At 35.8% G+C, this 16,890-nt stretch overlaps 1 protein-coding gene across 7 annotated transcripts in view; it reads left to right on the forward strand.

Annotated features, from left to right (window-relative positions):
- Positions 1-15,383, forward strand: part of GABRG2 (gamma-aminobutyric acid type A receptor subunit gamma2) — a 68,972-nt gene extending 53,589 nt beyond the window's left edge. Inside the window, exons 8-12 of one of the 7 annotated variants that reach the window (XM_059825654.1) lie at positions 3,175-3,181; positions 9,335-9,487; positions 11,543-11,748; positions 13,613-13,636; positions 15,108-15,383. In XM_059825654.1, coding sequence (XP_059681637.1) covers positions 3,175-3,181; positions 9,335-9,487; positions 11,543-11,748; positions 13,613-13,636; positions 15,108-15,383 — 666 coding nt within the window. Of the gene's footprint in view, positions 1-3,174; positions 3,182-9,334; positions 9,488-11,542; positions 11,753-13,147; positions 13,172-13,408; positions 13,415-13,612; positions 13,637-15,107 lie in introns of all 7 variants that reach the window. The other 6 variants (XM_059825653.1, XM_059825655.1, XM_059825658.1 and 3 more) reach the window with 6 other exon arrangements.
- The last annotated feature ends 1,507 nt before the right edge of the window (positions 15,384-16,890 follow it).

The following is a 16,890-nucleotide window of genomic DNA, read 5'->3' on the forward strand; positions in this document are numbered from 1 at the left end:
GAATGTAAATTGAAAACCATGCTTGCAGCTATCTGAATCCCAGAGATAATCTTCTATAAACAGACTATGGTGCAAGCTTTGTCAAAGTCTTAATACTGTTTTACCTCATCACATTATCAAGCTATAATCATGGATTAGAAATGGATATTTAGAATTGGGGTGAAATCACTTAGTACAGTTGCTGTGCTCTATCAACAATGACCATGAATCGCCCCATTCTTTATGTAATGCCCAGACAGAGCGAGTGCCAACAGTCAGGTAGAGAATGGCACCGCTTCCAAGTGCTTCAAGTCTGTAGCAAGCAAATACCTCCAATGACATGGCAGAATTTCCTTCTTTCTTTACCCTAAAGGCTAAACATTGACTGTATTTCATTTCACATCATGACTTCCCTATGACACAATAGTGGTATTTTGCTGTTAAACCTCAGAGGGAAAGAGATCGTTGAGCATTTTTGAAAAGAAAGAGACTTAATTATTTTTTGAAACTGTCTGGCCCTTATACAGTCTAAAAATGAGTCAATGAAAGAACAAAAAACTGGGAAGGACAGAAACAATGAAAAGGGTATTTGGCAAAGGATGAGATAATGAGAAGGTCTCATGGTCAGGTATCTAGGGGACGGCGTTCTTTCTGATTTTGCCTTTTCCCCAGGCTTTTCATTTCTGGCTGTGGACACAAATAAATCTCACACATATCAGCTTATGAAGAGCACTGTGATCAAATTTCTGTCCTATCGTTATGAAAATTCACTCGTGTGCCCAGTGATCAAATATTTCAGCCAAAATTATTTTCCTGTGATATATGTAAAAACATATTGCACTGGAGGAGCTAATATCATCTCTTCATGTGATAAATGACCAATTTCAGAAGTACCATTTCATTAGTACTGAACTAGACAGACTTAAGAACATTCTGATCTGTTAGAAGAGAAAAAAAACATCAAAAATAGCTCACTTTATACAAGAGAATAATTTGAATAGGTTAAATCTGAATCCTCATAGAAAATTGTGTGTTTAGAAAAAATATTATGTTTTCCTCATAGCACCGTGACAGTGCAAGACATCTCACTGAACCGCATTTTCAAGCTGACTCAGTATCCTCACCAAAACAGTAAATGCCAGCAGAAATCCAAATATAGACCCTGTCAAGGCAAGAAGAGATGGGGACAAAAGCCAAATGAAGATGCATCAAGACAAATACACCAATCAAACTATTTACGTGATTTTTCATCCTAGATTAGAGCTGCACTGTACAATGTAGTCCACAGTCTGACACTGGCCTGATTTGAGAGAGAGACGTCTGACTCCAGTCTCCCATTCTCCCCTTTTCCTGAAGGCAGTAATCTGCATCCAGCCACTGCTGAGGTACCATCACCTGTTTTGACATGAAAGAGAAAAGTTTTTCTCCATATTTTACCATTCCTTTTTTTTTAAAAAAAATTTATTTCTCCAATTGTAGCAGTTTTTGGGTAACCCTGCTGCTCTCCAGCATGCCAGAAGTGGAAGAAGAGCACACAATGTGAAGGAAATTGGTTGTTTTACAGGCAATGCCCCACAAGGTCACCAACTAGTTATTGTTGATTATTACAGAATATCTGTATAAAAATGGCACCAAGCCTGACTCTTTTTTAAAGAAGGAGGATGCATTTAGGATCCTTTTGGTCCCATTTACTATTATTTTTATAGTCAGTACTGGTCCAGTAGGTTGGCATTTTAAGAGCTATAGAGAATTAGCAGTTCATCTGGATTTGGTAGAATTTGGGTACGTAGCTCCAGCCCAGAAATGTAAGGCACTGAACTAATACAAAGCAAGATGCAATAATGCCAGCTCTAGAAAAATAACAGATGTTTTTCACACGTTCTAGAAATCTGAATATTGCAGACTTAGCCAATAAACCCTTTGGGTCTGGGATCATCCTGTTTTATGTGTGAGTACATCATGAAACAAACTGGTCAATAATCAAAGCCTTTCAGTTCTTTTAAAATGTTTTAGACATTTTTAACAGCTTCTTTTTTAAATTCATCATGAGTGTCTGTCTTTTTTTAAATACAATTAGATCAGAGTGAGAGTTTACTTAGAGTACTGACAACAATGAATGTAAAACAAAGCTCCTACCTTAAAGGAGGTATTTATAGAAATCATATGTTAGTATTCTAATGGTATTTCCATGTACCATGACCAAAACCAAGAAAATGCATCTTTTCCATTAAACTACTATTTACCTGTTTGTCCTTTTAAAAAACCCAAACAACAGCGCTAGCTGTGATCTCTGCCTAATAGAAAAAGACGCTGTTGGCCATGTCAACAGTAAAAGAGAAAGAGAGCAAGGATGTATCTGTTGGTTATTTATGAGGAAAAGAAGATAAATTCTGCTGCCACAGTTGTTCTTCATTAACAATTTATGCAGTTTATACTCATTACTTGTAGCACAAAGGTGATGTTACTTTGGTAATATTTCGATCATACAGGAATTGGTTTAGATCTTACAAGTGCTCCCCTATTAACACAGCCACAGAAGTCAGTTATGCCATTTGAGTGTTTGTATAAACACTCAATGGAGAAAATAATTAGACATTTTTAAAATTCGGTTTTCCATTGGCAGACTTGCAATCGTTTCTCATTTCTATCGTGAGGTGACAGTGCCCTCCTGTGGCATGATTTTTTTTATTTGCTTTTTTCCTATGTATACTCCATCCAGAAAGATGATCTGGATAAGGTTTCCCATATATAAACAAGTCATTTATTTATGTACTTTTTTCTATGAGTTAATTTTGAGAAAAGGTTCCATTTCCATCTATATTTTCACATGGTTCTCTAAACAAATCTTTTAAAAGTTCTTGCTCTTTTCTGTATGGTTTCTGTGTACAATTAGGAGAGAAAAACCTGTTGGAAATATGGACAGCTGGTGTATGTCTGGGTCTGCATGAACCATGTGGCTGCTATCGGCTGCGCTAACAAAACTGTGCCTGTTAGTTACCATATAAACAGTGACCTACATTAATCCTAGTTGCTAGTCATTTGATCAGTCCTTAAAGAACAAATGATGGCCTGAAATTTTGGGAGAGCTTGACTCATACATTACTCTTCTCCTGTCATCTTTTTTTTTTTTTCTCAGCAGTTTCATAAATCCATCTAGTAGAGGAAAACTTCAAGTCTTTAAAAGATATAACAGAGACACTTGGTAGTGTTTTTCTGCCAATTATGAATTCATCATCAATATTCTCCTATATAATTTATTTTCTCCACAGATTTTTACATTATAGGCATAAAAAGTGCTAAATTATACACACATTGATTTTCATACTACTAAACACTAGCAAAAATATTTAAGGTAACCAAATACTCATGAAAAATCCTGTTCAGACAATGGGTTAGAACACACCCAGTTCCTGAAGGAAAAGAGCTCCACGATGAAGCTCCCTGATACCATGGACTTAGCATGAGGTGAGGAGCCCATGTGCTGTATGCTTTCAGTGCACAAAGAAATTCTGGAGATTTTAGGTAGTGGACTGTATAATGGAACAAATAATGTTTGAGAAGAACAGAGCCACATCTCCCATCCATCTGTTTTTTGCTGCACCTTCAGAGTGGTGCGTAGCTTTGTAAGGGACAGAGATAGCACAGGGCTAGTCAGAATAAAGCCTTCTTACAAACTGTCCAAAAACTTCCCATGTCTATGGACACATGTCTAAGCACACATTGGTTGTTTTCCAAAACTTTTAACTTGGCGATGAAAGATTTTCACAAAAATGCCAACATGTAAAAAGGCCATCCCTTCACCTAACCAAATTTCCCTGTTCAAAACTCCATGTATTTAACAGAAATGAAACACTGAATTGTCTCCACTGCAAAACTCTCTATGAGAATGAACTGAAATGACACACAAATAACTTGACCAGGTGGCCAACATATAATTTTTGAAGCTCTTCTGCACTTCTTTTAATAATTTAAATCTAGCAGTGTTTTAAACAACAGAAAACAGAATCTTATAATAGTAACTGTGAGACAATATCAGCTATAAGTGTTGCTATCTGGACTATAATTAAGACACCAATTTCCTGTGATGTTAGAAAGCTGTTCTTTTCTCTAGCATTTGTACTAGCTTCCAAATCACTTCTGAGTACAAATTAGAGGCTTGTTTCCCCAGTACCTTACACTTTGCACAGTCACTTAAACATGCATAAAGAGAGTACTAATGGGTATAATTTCCTATTCACTTTGCACAGGTATAAATGATTCCACAACCAGGAAGCAATGAAGGATCACACCCACTGTGCTGATTAAATCAGTTAAGTGCAGCGTACATTCCCCCGGCTATGCTTCCTGGCACGACTAATTCCTTCTATTGAACCTTTGGGACTTAGGCCAGGACAAATGCACAGATGGTTCCTCAGATCAGGAATTCACTTCCCCTACTGTCTAACAGAGCCTGAATCCTGGTATTCAAATCACTATATCACACAAATGTATGGTAGGAGGAGCTTCCCAATTTCCAAAGTCACATAGACTACTTTTCAGTCTGTGTAAATTAGGATGGTGACGGACTGTTAGAAATAAAACCTTTTGTAAGGGCTTACTAAGGTCACGATCACTGGATACTAATGGCATAAATCTCCTTTTCAAAATATCTCCTACTCTAGAAATGACTTAAGGCCCATGCACTTTCTCTGTGTGCAGCAGGGATTATTGCCACCAAGAGAAATCTTCAACTTCCCATTCAGAGTAGCAGTATGAAGATGCTGTGGCTCAAATCAGAACCCTGCCCTGCACCTCATGGTCTTGCAAATATAATTGACAGGAATATGCATTTAGTAGAAAACATGATATGAGTATTTATACATGAGGATAAACATGACCTGGATAGCATTTTCCCAAGGGACTCATTCTGGTTTAAATACTTGTCACTGAAGAAACGGATTAACTCTTTATCTTATCTTAAGATGAAGACGACTATGTCTGTCTATCTATAGAAATGTAGATGAATACAGAGGAATAGGAGAAATACATATATTCATACAGAGAGAGAGATGAGGTCTAAGGATATTAAGGATAACTTATTATGCTCTTCAATGTAATAAGATTATTTTTTCCAGGGAAATTTTGTATTTCTTTAAGAATTGAAAATTATCTAGGTATTATTTTCTAGACATATGCAATAGTTATATATACCTCAGAATGGGCGGCAGGACGGGGAGGTCTCTAGCGAAAGGCTAAGTAATCCAAAATCTTCTAATTAGGGCGCCAAATGTTAAGTACTTAAGTATGTTGTGTTACAAAGATACTGCCAGGTTGCATTATTATTCATTTCTAGAAAAAACCAAGAGTATATTAGCCCTCCAAACAGCAATCTGGCAGTCTGAGAAGCTTTCTTGCTGTAGTAGACAATATTGGATAAACAAGATCCAGAGCTCAGGGAAAGAGGATGAAGTAATAATGAAAAGATTATTCATTTACCAAGTGAGGGCTAATGAATGACACTGGGCTAAGGATCAGCTTGGGCCAATTTTACTAAAATAATGTCTTAGTTTGACAGCTTCATGCAGACATCACACCAGCAGTGAAAAATCACCTCAGGCACAGAGACAATCTGAAAATAACAGAGAGTATTTAAGCTGGTCCCAGCTGAAGAGCAAAGAAGTCCATGAACAGAGTCAGAAAAACAAATATGGATAAAAACAGGGCTGGGGCAAGATTCCATCATGAAAGGTGCGATTAAAGCAAAGTACTGCAAGTCCATGTTCCACAGAAGGCTTAACACATTTTACATTTTGGATGTACGTGTTATGACAACTGTTACCAGGTCCTAAATTGCACATCTTTGGTCTTTCATTAATTTGTATGCTCAGAGTACTTTTGTTATTCAAAATCTCAGAAGGCCTGCTGTTTTATCATTCCAACACCACTTACGTAAACTAGGCAATACCAGCAAGATGCTTCTCTGGATCATCCCACCACTTACTTCTGTTTTCCTTAATGCTTTATTTACAATTGCTCATAGTACTTCAAGGCTAGAAGAGATATTCAATACATTACTGAATTATTGGCCTGCCTTGTCTTAGCATTTCCTAACTTATATTTGTATTCTCACTCTTACTTTGAAAAAAATCATCAGTACGTCCCACCTCCCAAAATCCCAACCAAGGAAGGTAAGAAATAAAAAACCACATCTCTGAAATAGTGGAATTTACTCCACAATGCAACAGTGTCTGCAGCACCAGCAGGCTTTCAGATTAGACAGCAACATGTAATTTAAAAGAATTTATGCCTCCTTCAATGATTCTTCAGACTGGTCAACTCCACACTGCCTGGCAAGTTACACTTGACACTGAAGTTTTTACTTCCTCTGATTTAACTTCTCCATTAGTAGAAAGCTTAAAACCCATGTAAAGTATATATGGTCTCTTATTTCCTTGAGCTTTCATGTTTCCAATTCTACAAGGCACAAAAAAAAAAGGTCTGCCAGAATAATTCCAGGGACTTTGTCTATAAATATCAGGAGCTGATACAGTGTTTCCTATGGATATCATTCTGGAGTGTTTTGGATTTTTTTACACATACATCCGTTAGGAAAGAAAGCCTTTACATAAAGGAAGGTACTATAATATTTGTGAGCATTGAACAAAATCTAGAACAATGACATCACTTTTTAACTTTTTGGAACATGTTAGTAGAGATATGCTATTTCTAAGCATAATTGGTTAAGAAGTCCAGTATTAAAAAAAAAAGCAAAAAAAAGCAGAGGGAATTGTGTTCAATTACATCTAAAACAATTCCACCTGGAATGTCTCCAGTTTTTGTAGCAAATGCTCTGTGACAGGACACTGCTGTTGCTCTACGAAAATAGATTGTTCTCCGAAGTGCATCTTTGAGATGACAGAGAATTCAAAGTAATGTTTCATTGCTGCTGAAGGGACTGAGGCTTTTACAAGTTAGTTAGCATTTTAAAAGCTCTTATGCATTACATTTTGAACAAAAATATTTTTATTTTAAAATAATGCATAAAATACTGTAAAATCACTGTAGTAGCTTACTCCATAAAAAACCCCACTCCTTGCATTAAGGGAAAAATCCAAAGAAATCTCCATGGAGACCAGATGATCACCACCAAGCTTTCTAGAAAAAACATGATAAAACAATGTATGTGGAAACAGTGTATAAAACGGAAGGACTAAGGCTACTTTCTCTATATACACATATGTGTATATTCATATGTTAACCCCACCACAATTTGGCTTGGTTTGCATACACTGTTACTGAACAAGGACAATGCCTGAAGTCTTTGCAGTATGCCTTGGCCTAGGTCATCTGGATTTATCTGTTTGTTTTCTCAGCATAGGTGCTGAGTTTTGGATTTGACTCTAATACCTGTAAGAAAGTGCTGGCTTGTGTACTAGATTCTGATATTTTTTGTTCTTTTGAATAAAAGATTCTACAAGGCAAGAGTACTAAAACTACCAAAATAGTTGGGCAAAAAGACCTGCCCAAGTACAGAACAAAAAAATATGGAAAAAGTAGTTACCTAGGATCTGATTTATCTGTTCAGCTCCTTCAAAAGAGTCTATAGCAGTTGCAGCTTCAGAAAAAGATGCAATAACAGAAAGAAAACATCTGATTTTTTTTTAATTTCAATTTTGTGCTGATCTTTTTTACTTTTTTTATGTTCATTTCTATGTTCAGGTTTATATTTCACCTCCTTCTTCTAGTAATTTTTTGTCTCATTACAGTAATATAATAACACTGAGCATGAAAACAGCCTTCTCCTTAAAACTGTTTGCATAGAAGTAATACAACTACTGCTTAAAGAAACCTCTACCATAGAATAACAGTAAAAATACCCCAATTTTGAAATTCCAATGCTATTAATAGCATATATGAAGGTGAATGAATAAAAAAGTTAATTCCCCAAACTGACAAAAATAATCACTTCTCAGGAAGTTAATACATGATTGAGAAAGATGAAGAATTAGTCATACTGTAATTTTTATGGCTTCAATTTTACAGTGTTCTTGATCAGTTGTGTGTTTTTTGGTTTTTTTTAATATATGAAGAAGATCCACATATAATGCAAAATTATCTGTGAGTTAAGTGGATAATCAGACTGTAGTTATTAAAATTGGTTGCTCATATTCAGCCCCATCTCCTTGTAAAAAACAAATTATATATGTGTGGTTTAAGTTTTTGGTTTAATTATAACATAAAATAATTAAATTAAAACCAGTTAATCCCTGGAATATGGACACTCACATTGAAAAAAATAATATAACAAAGAAGCACCAGCTGAAAAATGATCTCTGAAGTTTCTTCTGTGACCAGGTTCAAAGGGATTATTCTGGGGGAAATGAAAATTTTAATTATGCCTGAAAACAGGGAACTCAATGTTAACTAAAGGTACTGATCTAAGCAGAATACACATTAGCCACAGAGTCTCTTTGATAATGCTGGAAAACTATCTCACTCTAAATTTGCAAATCCTATTCTGTTTCAGTTTAAGATTTCTCTGGACTGCATTTCACTGAATTGCAATGAAGTCTTTTGTAGCCTGGGGTTCTGTAGTTCTTTTGCAATCAAGATTTCCCAGGAGTGCTATAATCTGAAGTAAAGATGAGAACTAGCTTCAGTTTTTGATGTATTCCTGAATCCAGATGGAATTTACTTAGTAGTTTGAGAGGGGAAAAAACCTGGAAAAAGAATCACAAAACTATTGAATAGGAATGATATGTTATGCACACTAGAGTATGTATAGCCTGGCTTTTTTGGGCACTTAAGAGATGTGGGTTCAAATCCTTTTAGAAGAGATAATACAACAGAAGATCTGCAGGCAAATGAAAAATTAATTATTGACACAGCCTAGCCCTGAAGAATAGTTGAGAACCTGAATAATTTAGAAAGTACATCTGAAAGCATGCATTATTTGAGAGCAGAGCTGAGAGCATCCTAACAGGGACAGCATGGTGACTGGAGATTAGCCAGACCACCACCACCACTCACTCAGTTGCTATAAGAGAACTATACCAGGCGTTTGCAAGTTATGAGGAATGACTTGGGTAGAAAGAAGCTTGCTGTGGTATGCAAGGAAGGTTACCCTTGAAATCTTAAAGTGAAAGATACCTAAGTGAACCTGCAAGACTGTTTACTTTGATAATGTGGAAAATGCATCAGTCCTTGAGCAATATCAGTGTTGAAGAAGAGGTATGCATGTATTTGCCATCAGTATATCTGGTGAATCAGTTTAATATATATACCCCAGACACAGAATAGGAAAACACTATTATATAGCAATTCTATGCTAGTTTTTTAACATATTATTCTATCTCAGTATGCTTTTCTTTTACAGGAGACTATGTAGTCATGTCTGTTTACTTTAACCTGAGCAGGAGAATGGGTTATTTCACTATTCAGACCTACATTCCCTGCACACTTATTGTTGTGTTGTCCTGGGTCTCTTTCTGGATTAATAAGGATGCAGTTCCAGCCAGAACATCACTGGGTGAGTTGTTTTTTCTTCCTGGTTTTATTCAAGCATTACAATGTTTAATTGACACCTCTGTGGGTCACCAGTTTGTAAATGTAAGAGGAGAGACAATTCCACATGAGCTCTCCTCATTTAGAGGGATGCAGACTTTTCCAAGGAATAACACAGCCTAAACCATATTTGCATCTCTTCTTTTTTACTATGTCAGATCCTAACTCTGAGTATTGTAGATTGCCTACAATAAAAACTTTTGCATCTTTTTTGATGACAGCAGTATTTTTTATAAACATCAAGAGGATGGGGAAACATTGCTGGATTAGACGCAGGGACCCATTAGTTTTATTTGCTCTACATCCATATCACAGTGATTAGCAATACAAATGAAATATATACCAAGAAGGAATCAATCTTTCTGGCTGTCTGTGTGCCATAGTGGGGGAAAAAGGGGAGAATGTAGTACCCTGACTTCTACTTTAGGGACCAACAATCAAATGCAGCCTCCAGGGCACAAAATCAACCGAATGTGGTGGTATTTAAAATCCTACACATGAAAGTGTGACATGCAACTAATCAGAATCAGCAATTTCTACACATTTAGCCACTGTTCCACAAATAAACTAGAAGAGGGACCAAATTAACCTTGTTTGTGCAAAGCAGCAGTACCTGTAAGAATTAGCAAAGTAGAAACATTCAACTAGAGCAAGTTAAACACATATTCTACTTCTGCATTAAATCCACACAAGCGAGAATCATTTTAGGTTTTCCTTCTACATTTTCATTTCTTCACAGAACTACAGCACAGAGCACTGGAGTGCAAAATGAGGGACAGCAATTTCACTCCAGAACTCCCTTGAAAGAAACCCGGGAATAGAGGACCAGTGGTTTCCATAACAGAAAATTTTAAGTGTTTTATAGCCATTTTCATGTGCTCTCTAAAAAGAGGTTATAAAATCTGCTTTAAAGAAGTATAAAATTAATAAAGGCATTCAGCTGTTATTTTAAATTTTACTTGGATATACAAAACAGACTGGTCCCTCTGTTGAGAATTAGTCTATTTGTACCACTGAAGACATAAAACCAGTGGTATGAAATTTGCCATATAAAATGTGATGATTTTAACTGTTGTGATGCATTTTTCATGTTCTTCACATCACAGTACAGGGAATAATGTTCTGAAAGGAGAAGGGATGGTAAGGCATGTCACACGACTTCTCAGTTAGAGACTACAGTCATTATGAAGGCCAGAAGAGATACTGCTCCAGCACAGAGAGAAATCTGACCTCACAGTGTTACTATTATAAAGAGCCCTGAGAGACTCTCCCTTCCAGCTTCATGTGCAAGGGTTTCTTGCATGCTTAAATAACAAGCAGCAGATAATTTGCATACAACTAGAATGCATTTAGGCAAGAGAAACAAAACAGTTTTATTTCTTTATGTAGCACACATACAAATCTACACACATTTTATCCTGAGGTTCCTTCTGGATTACGTGCTTTCTTAAGAATTTTCATTAATTTCTACCTCATAATGGCTGCAAGTGTGTCTCTTACTGACGTGGGTATCTTTACCCAGCAATTAAAAATAAGCAAGACTTATCCCAACAGCACAAAAAGTTTGAGATTGGTCTTGAGGTTACTTTGAAAAATAAAGCAAAGCAATTTTTGTTCTCCACCATGATTTTCTCACTCTGACCCAAGTTCTCTTCTCTCTAGCTCTGTTTAAGGGTTTGAACACATGAACCCTAAAACTAGATTTCTCAATTGAAAATAAAGGCCCCCTAGAAGTAAACTACAAAACTAAAAAACTAATTTAAATTTCTTAGAATAAGAATCCATCTAACTAAAGTATTCTGTAGAGCAGCACTTGCAGTGACCAGGCAAAAATGTTTTATACCCCCTGTTAATCCTCAAAGCTCTCATTGAATCCACACTTCACTGCTGGGATGTGCTGTTTAATATCTTTGCTATATATTTGAACTCCAGGCATACTTCAAAACCAGTCAGAGAGATAACTGGCAAAATCAGTTTGTTGCTTGAAGCAATAATATTTCTGTTGTTTTCTATCTACCAGGTATTACAACTGTCCTGACAATGACCACCCTAAGTACAATTGCTCGTAAATCTCTTCCCAAAGTCTCCTATGTGACAGCAATGGATCTTTTTGTGTCAGTCTGCTTTATTTTTGTTTTCTCTGCACTGGTGGAATATGGAACTTTGCACTACTTTGTCAGCAACAGAAAGCCAAGCAAGGATAAAGACAAAAAGAAGAAAAATCCCGTATGTATCTTTTTACCAGCAAAGTCTAAAATTCAATTAGGTTTTCTGAGAGAGCATTTAAATCCCTCTTTATGCTTGCACTGTCTTTTCAGACTTTGCTATTACACATATATTCTTCCTTTGTATTAATAGGCGTGCAAACATTCACCTTGAGAATGAAAAGCTCATAGATTAGTTGTCTGGATGCCAGAAACTAATTTCTTAGAATAAGGATCCTTTTAACCAAAGTGTTCTGCAAACCACAACTATCACCAAAAACATTATTTATGTTATAGATAGAGCTCTTGCTGTCACCTTTATGGTAAAACTGTCAGTTTCCCTGTCTTAGCTTTATTCTCTGCCATTAACTTATGCCCATATTACTGACATGACTGTTTTTCTTATTATTAAGACTACAGTTTAACTTTTATATTCAAACTATGGAGTGTGCTTTTTCTAATTTCCCCTTAAGCATCTGTTTCCTTTTCATTGTTTCCTTATCTTCTTTTTCATGTATTTCTTACCTCCTTTATCTACTTCTCTCCCTTAGAAAGTGATTTGGCTAGCAGTTTACAATGTTACTTATGGATGCATGCTGCACAATAAAAAAAAAAATTTATATAATAGGCACAATAAAAAAATCCTGGAAATACCCTCAGTAGGGGTTTGGGGTTTTGCCCAGATTGGGAAAAATTTTGCTGCTTATTTTGTCCAGGACAGATTTCTCCTTGCCTTTTGCAACTGAGCTGAAAAGTCTGTGGTCTAGAATCCTTGAGGTGAAAAGAATTAGTGTAAAATCTTAGAAGGAAAAGTAGCCTAATTGTCTACAAAAAAACCCAAATATGCCTGTGAAAAATGCGAAGAACAAGTGTTTTACATTAATGGAGAGTATTTTCAAATCCGTTTCAGGCATCTAGGAAATAATGAAGTCACTTGGATTTGCTCTGCTAAAATCTTCAAGGACTTTTGAAGATATTCCTCTTTTAGTTATAACTTACAGCACAAAAAGAATACAGAAAAAACAGTAATTAAAGAACCTTTTATTACACATGATTACTATAATTCCTACTTTAAAGGCTGTTGAGAAGTAAATTCTAAAAAAGAAACATAATTTAAAATGCTGTACTCTGTAGTGGATAAACAGCCAGAAAAACATCTATAAGATTATAAAGGAAGAATTCTGACCAAACATCAGGTATGCTAAGGTTGGATTTGATCATAGGCCTCACTCAAAGAGGCACTTCTGGAGGGTGATGCGTCCTGGCCTGGCCTGTCTTAGGCAGAAATAAAAGGCTGTCTGTGTGCATGTATGTCTTTCACAGTCAATTAAAGGAGCAAAGATTAACCACCTCAAATTGTCTCACTTAAAGATATCCATATAAGGGCAGAGTACTTGTTCTTTACATTACTTATCTGAAAGCATTTGGGGACACACAGAACTATAAATGACTGCCTGAATCCTAATCACAGAGTCTAAAAAAAACTTAGAAGTAGAGTGTCCAGGACCCAGTCTGCAGGTAAAAAGAATTTTTTCTAAAAAGTGTTTTTATAAACTGTCAATGGTCTCTTTTCAAAACAGTTCATCATAAAAAATTGGAATCCCTTGGGAATATGAAAACACCTAAATGGAGTTTGGTATCTTATGTCTTTGGCCCAGATGTAGTTATAAGACAGTGGCAAGTCAAAAGTGCGGGAGTTTGATATTACAGATATCTGTTTAAATTGCTATTATCCCAACCTTTCTATAAATTTTGTTCTTTTTGACTTACTATGTTTTAGAAATATATTTTTAATTTACATTATTTTTGTCTCTTTCTTTCTTTCCTTTCTTTCTTTAATTTAAAACAAACCCCTCTGATTCTCTTTTCTGTCTACAAAATGAAAGCTTCTTCGGATGTTTTCCTTCAAGGTATAATGCTTTTTGGAATGGAAATTCACTGCATGCGACTGCTGAATTTAACTATTAGAGCGTATGAGAGTGGTGTTTTGTTGGGTTTTTGTTTTAATGAGACATCTAAGCATTCTACTCAAGGTAACTTCCTAATTCAGTAGAATGGTTATATATTTCTAAACAATTTGTAGAGTTGATTCAGCAGCCCAAATACTGATTCACTATGGTTCTGAACTTATATAAGTTCAAGAGTGACCAACATTATTGGATCACATGAATTGAGTTAAAACATTTCTGCTCCTCTCTTTCTCAGTTTGCCATGGGATCCAATAGCACCAGCTACACCAGAAACCTGCAATACACCCTTTTAGAACTCAACTCTAACCCTGCCTTTTTAACCTTTGTGATTTCACTCCAAATTATAAACGCAAATCTGTTCTGATGTTGACCTGAACAAAATTCAATGTTTTCATGAATTACTCAAATTCTGTTCCTTATGCAAAACAGAGTTTTGAAAGGGTTTAATATGCAAATATAATTTTAATGCTGTCACTGGATCAACACACTCCTAGCAAATAAGCAAATATATCTAGCTGTGTTTCACATCTAAACCTTACCTTCATTCAGAAATGCAGAGATTTCACAAAAAAAAAAACCAAACAAAAAACAACTCAAAACACAACAGGGGAAAAAAAGAAACCAGATAAAATAAAAGCCAAGAAATTTACAGACTTATGGAATGGAATTATCAGTATGTTACCCTAACAACTATCATCAGGAAATTTCAATGCCTGCCATCCTAGTGTTCGCCAAGTGCTCAAATGTGTTTTAAATGTTTAATTTGCTCAATTAATTCCAAATATATATGTATACATATGTATAGCTACTATATGGAACATGTTGAACCTTCTAGTTGGTGTACATTAGTAGACTGTGAACTATATATTTTTAAACAATTGCAGTCTTACTGAGATTCTCCTAACCTTATTCAAAAGACCCAGTTTTTGCCTTTTTTCCTATATATGCATTTGCTCCTGTCTCAACACGAGCCAGCCCTATATTAAAATCCTGCATTTCCAATTGATTATTTCAGTTCCTTCCATGTGCAATACACAAATTGCCTTCAAATATCAAGGAGCTATGTAAAATATAAAACACAAAAGAAATTAAAAACACCATCAATTACATTCCTGAATGTTTCCTTTAACCTCTAATGTTGACTTAGTTTGGCTTTAAAGCTAATTGTTCACAGCTGTTAACTTTACATTGATTTGTGCTGCTTTCCATAAAGTTAAAGTGTACAATACAACTGATTTTAATAAGTTCAAGGTAATATTACTATTAGAACTCCTCAGCAATTTCCCATGTACCCCATGCAGAACCATCAGTCACATGTTGCCCATTAGTCCCTATTTCCCTGTTGGTCTGGTGATAATAACAGAGTCTCTCCCTCCTGCCATCTTTTTCTTTTTTTGCCACTCCACCTTAGGCACCTACAATTGACATCCGGCCTCGATCAGCTACTATTCAAATGAACAATGCTACACACCTGCAAGAAAGGGATGAAGAATACGGGTATGAGTGTCTTGATGGCAAGGACTGTGCCAGTTTTTTTTGCTGCTTTGAGGATTGTCGAACAGGAGCATGGAGGCATGGAAGAATACATATCCGCATTGCCAAAATGGACTCCTATGCCCGCATCTTCTTCCCAACTGCCTTCTGTTTGTTTAACCTGGTGTATTGGGTATCATACCTTTACCTTTAAAAGCAGAAGGAAATCAGTGATATGAGCCTTACTCACTGAATTTCTTAGAGAGATGGTTTCCTAAGTCCACTTGAAGTATTTCCGATGCGCTTTATAGTGATCTGAATTCTTTAGTGCCATAACCCAGTAAATATCAATCATATCATTTGTCCAAAAATTGCCATCAGGTGTGAATTAAACATCCGTTCAACATGCCAAAATAATTTGAAATAAAAATCATATAAACAGGTAATATACAGCTATACCTACTGGAATAGAGAGAAACAGAGCAGACAGGGCAAGGGGAGCATGGAAACATCACTTAATAGTTGATACTGCTATTTCAAAACAGAAGTGAGAGAGAGGAGAATTCCCAGGTAAAGTGCTGTACAGTTTGTTAACATTAGTTATAATTATGCTATAGCTTTATTCTCTGTGGGCTTTTCTTTTCAGAAGAGTCATCTTTCACTTTGAATAGGTATTATTAAGCTAGGAAAGTAACTTCTACTTCCACCAAGATAAAAATAGACCTTTCCCTTTGCCATCCCTTTAAGAGCACATGTACAATGCTGTAAATATTTCAATACCTTGTAGTACCTAAAGTCTAGTGCATGCATCTTTTGGAGGCCAAAATAAATGAAACAAAGGTACCATAAAGTTTTGTCTTTTATTTTGTGTCTCTGGATGTGCTATTGTAATTGAAATGTGGACAATTTTTTTTTTCCTTGAAAAATTACGCCTTTCCCTCATGCATGGAAGATCCAAGCAGACAGCACTTTCATGTAAGACATTAGAGAAGCCTTAAGGATTCAAATAAATAACATGTAGACAAATCTGTATGGCTAATATAATAGCTGATAAAGTGTACTGTATGTGTCTGCTGCAGTTGTAGCCTTCATTTTCCATTGACAATGTTGCTATATTTCAACTGAATTTCCAGTAATTATACACTACAAGATCAGCTTCCCAATTTAATCCATGTGCTTCTATTGTTCTTTTCCCATGTTGAGCTCTACTTTTTTTCCTTACACAAGTGTTTGTGGGCTTTTTTTTTTCTTTAATCCAGGCCAGGAAATAGTTTTTATTCTAGACATTATTTTTACATAAAAGCTTCAAGTTCATTTTAAAACATTAGATTTTTGTATTATATATACACATACAATTTTCTGCCCATCCATGTCCTTGATCAGCAATAGTTGTTGTCAGTGTTGCTTTTCACTCTGTGAGTACCTTTACTAAAACAAACCTTTACCATGGCTAGCACACACAGTTTATAGATAGCCTTGAAAATAAAAGGGAACAAAAGGTGTCTTGGCTACTAAATCACATGTATGCAGTTTATGTGTATTTAAAACCTTCAGCCCACCTGGGTGAATCTTGAAAATCATTTATCCACTGGTTTTCAGAACCCGTATGATGCTCAATTATGCAACCTTAAGCACATGTAAATATGACTGACCTTTTTTTTAATTGTCAAAGATGTAAAATGTCACTTCCAGGAAAGGGGGCTTGCAGATTGCAGAAGGGA

The sequence above is a fragment of the Gavia stellata genome, chromosome 16, assembly GCF_030936135.1.
Source record: "Gavia stellata isolate bGavSte3 chromosome 16, bGavSte3.hap2, whole genome shotgun sequence".
Lineage (NCBI taxonomy): Eukaryota > Metazoa > Chordata > Aves > Gaviiformes > Gaviidae > Gavia > Gavia stellata.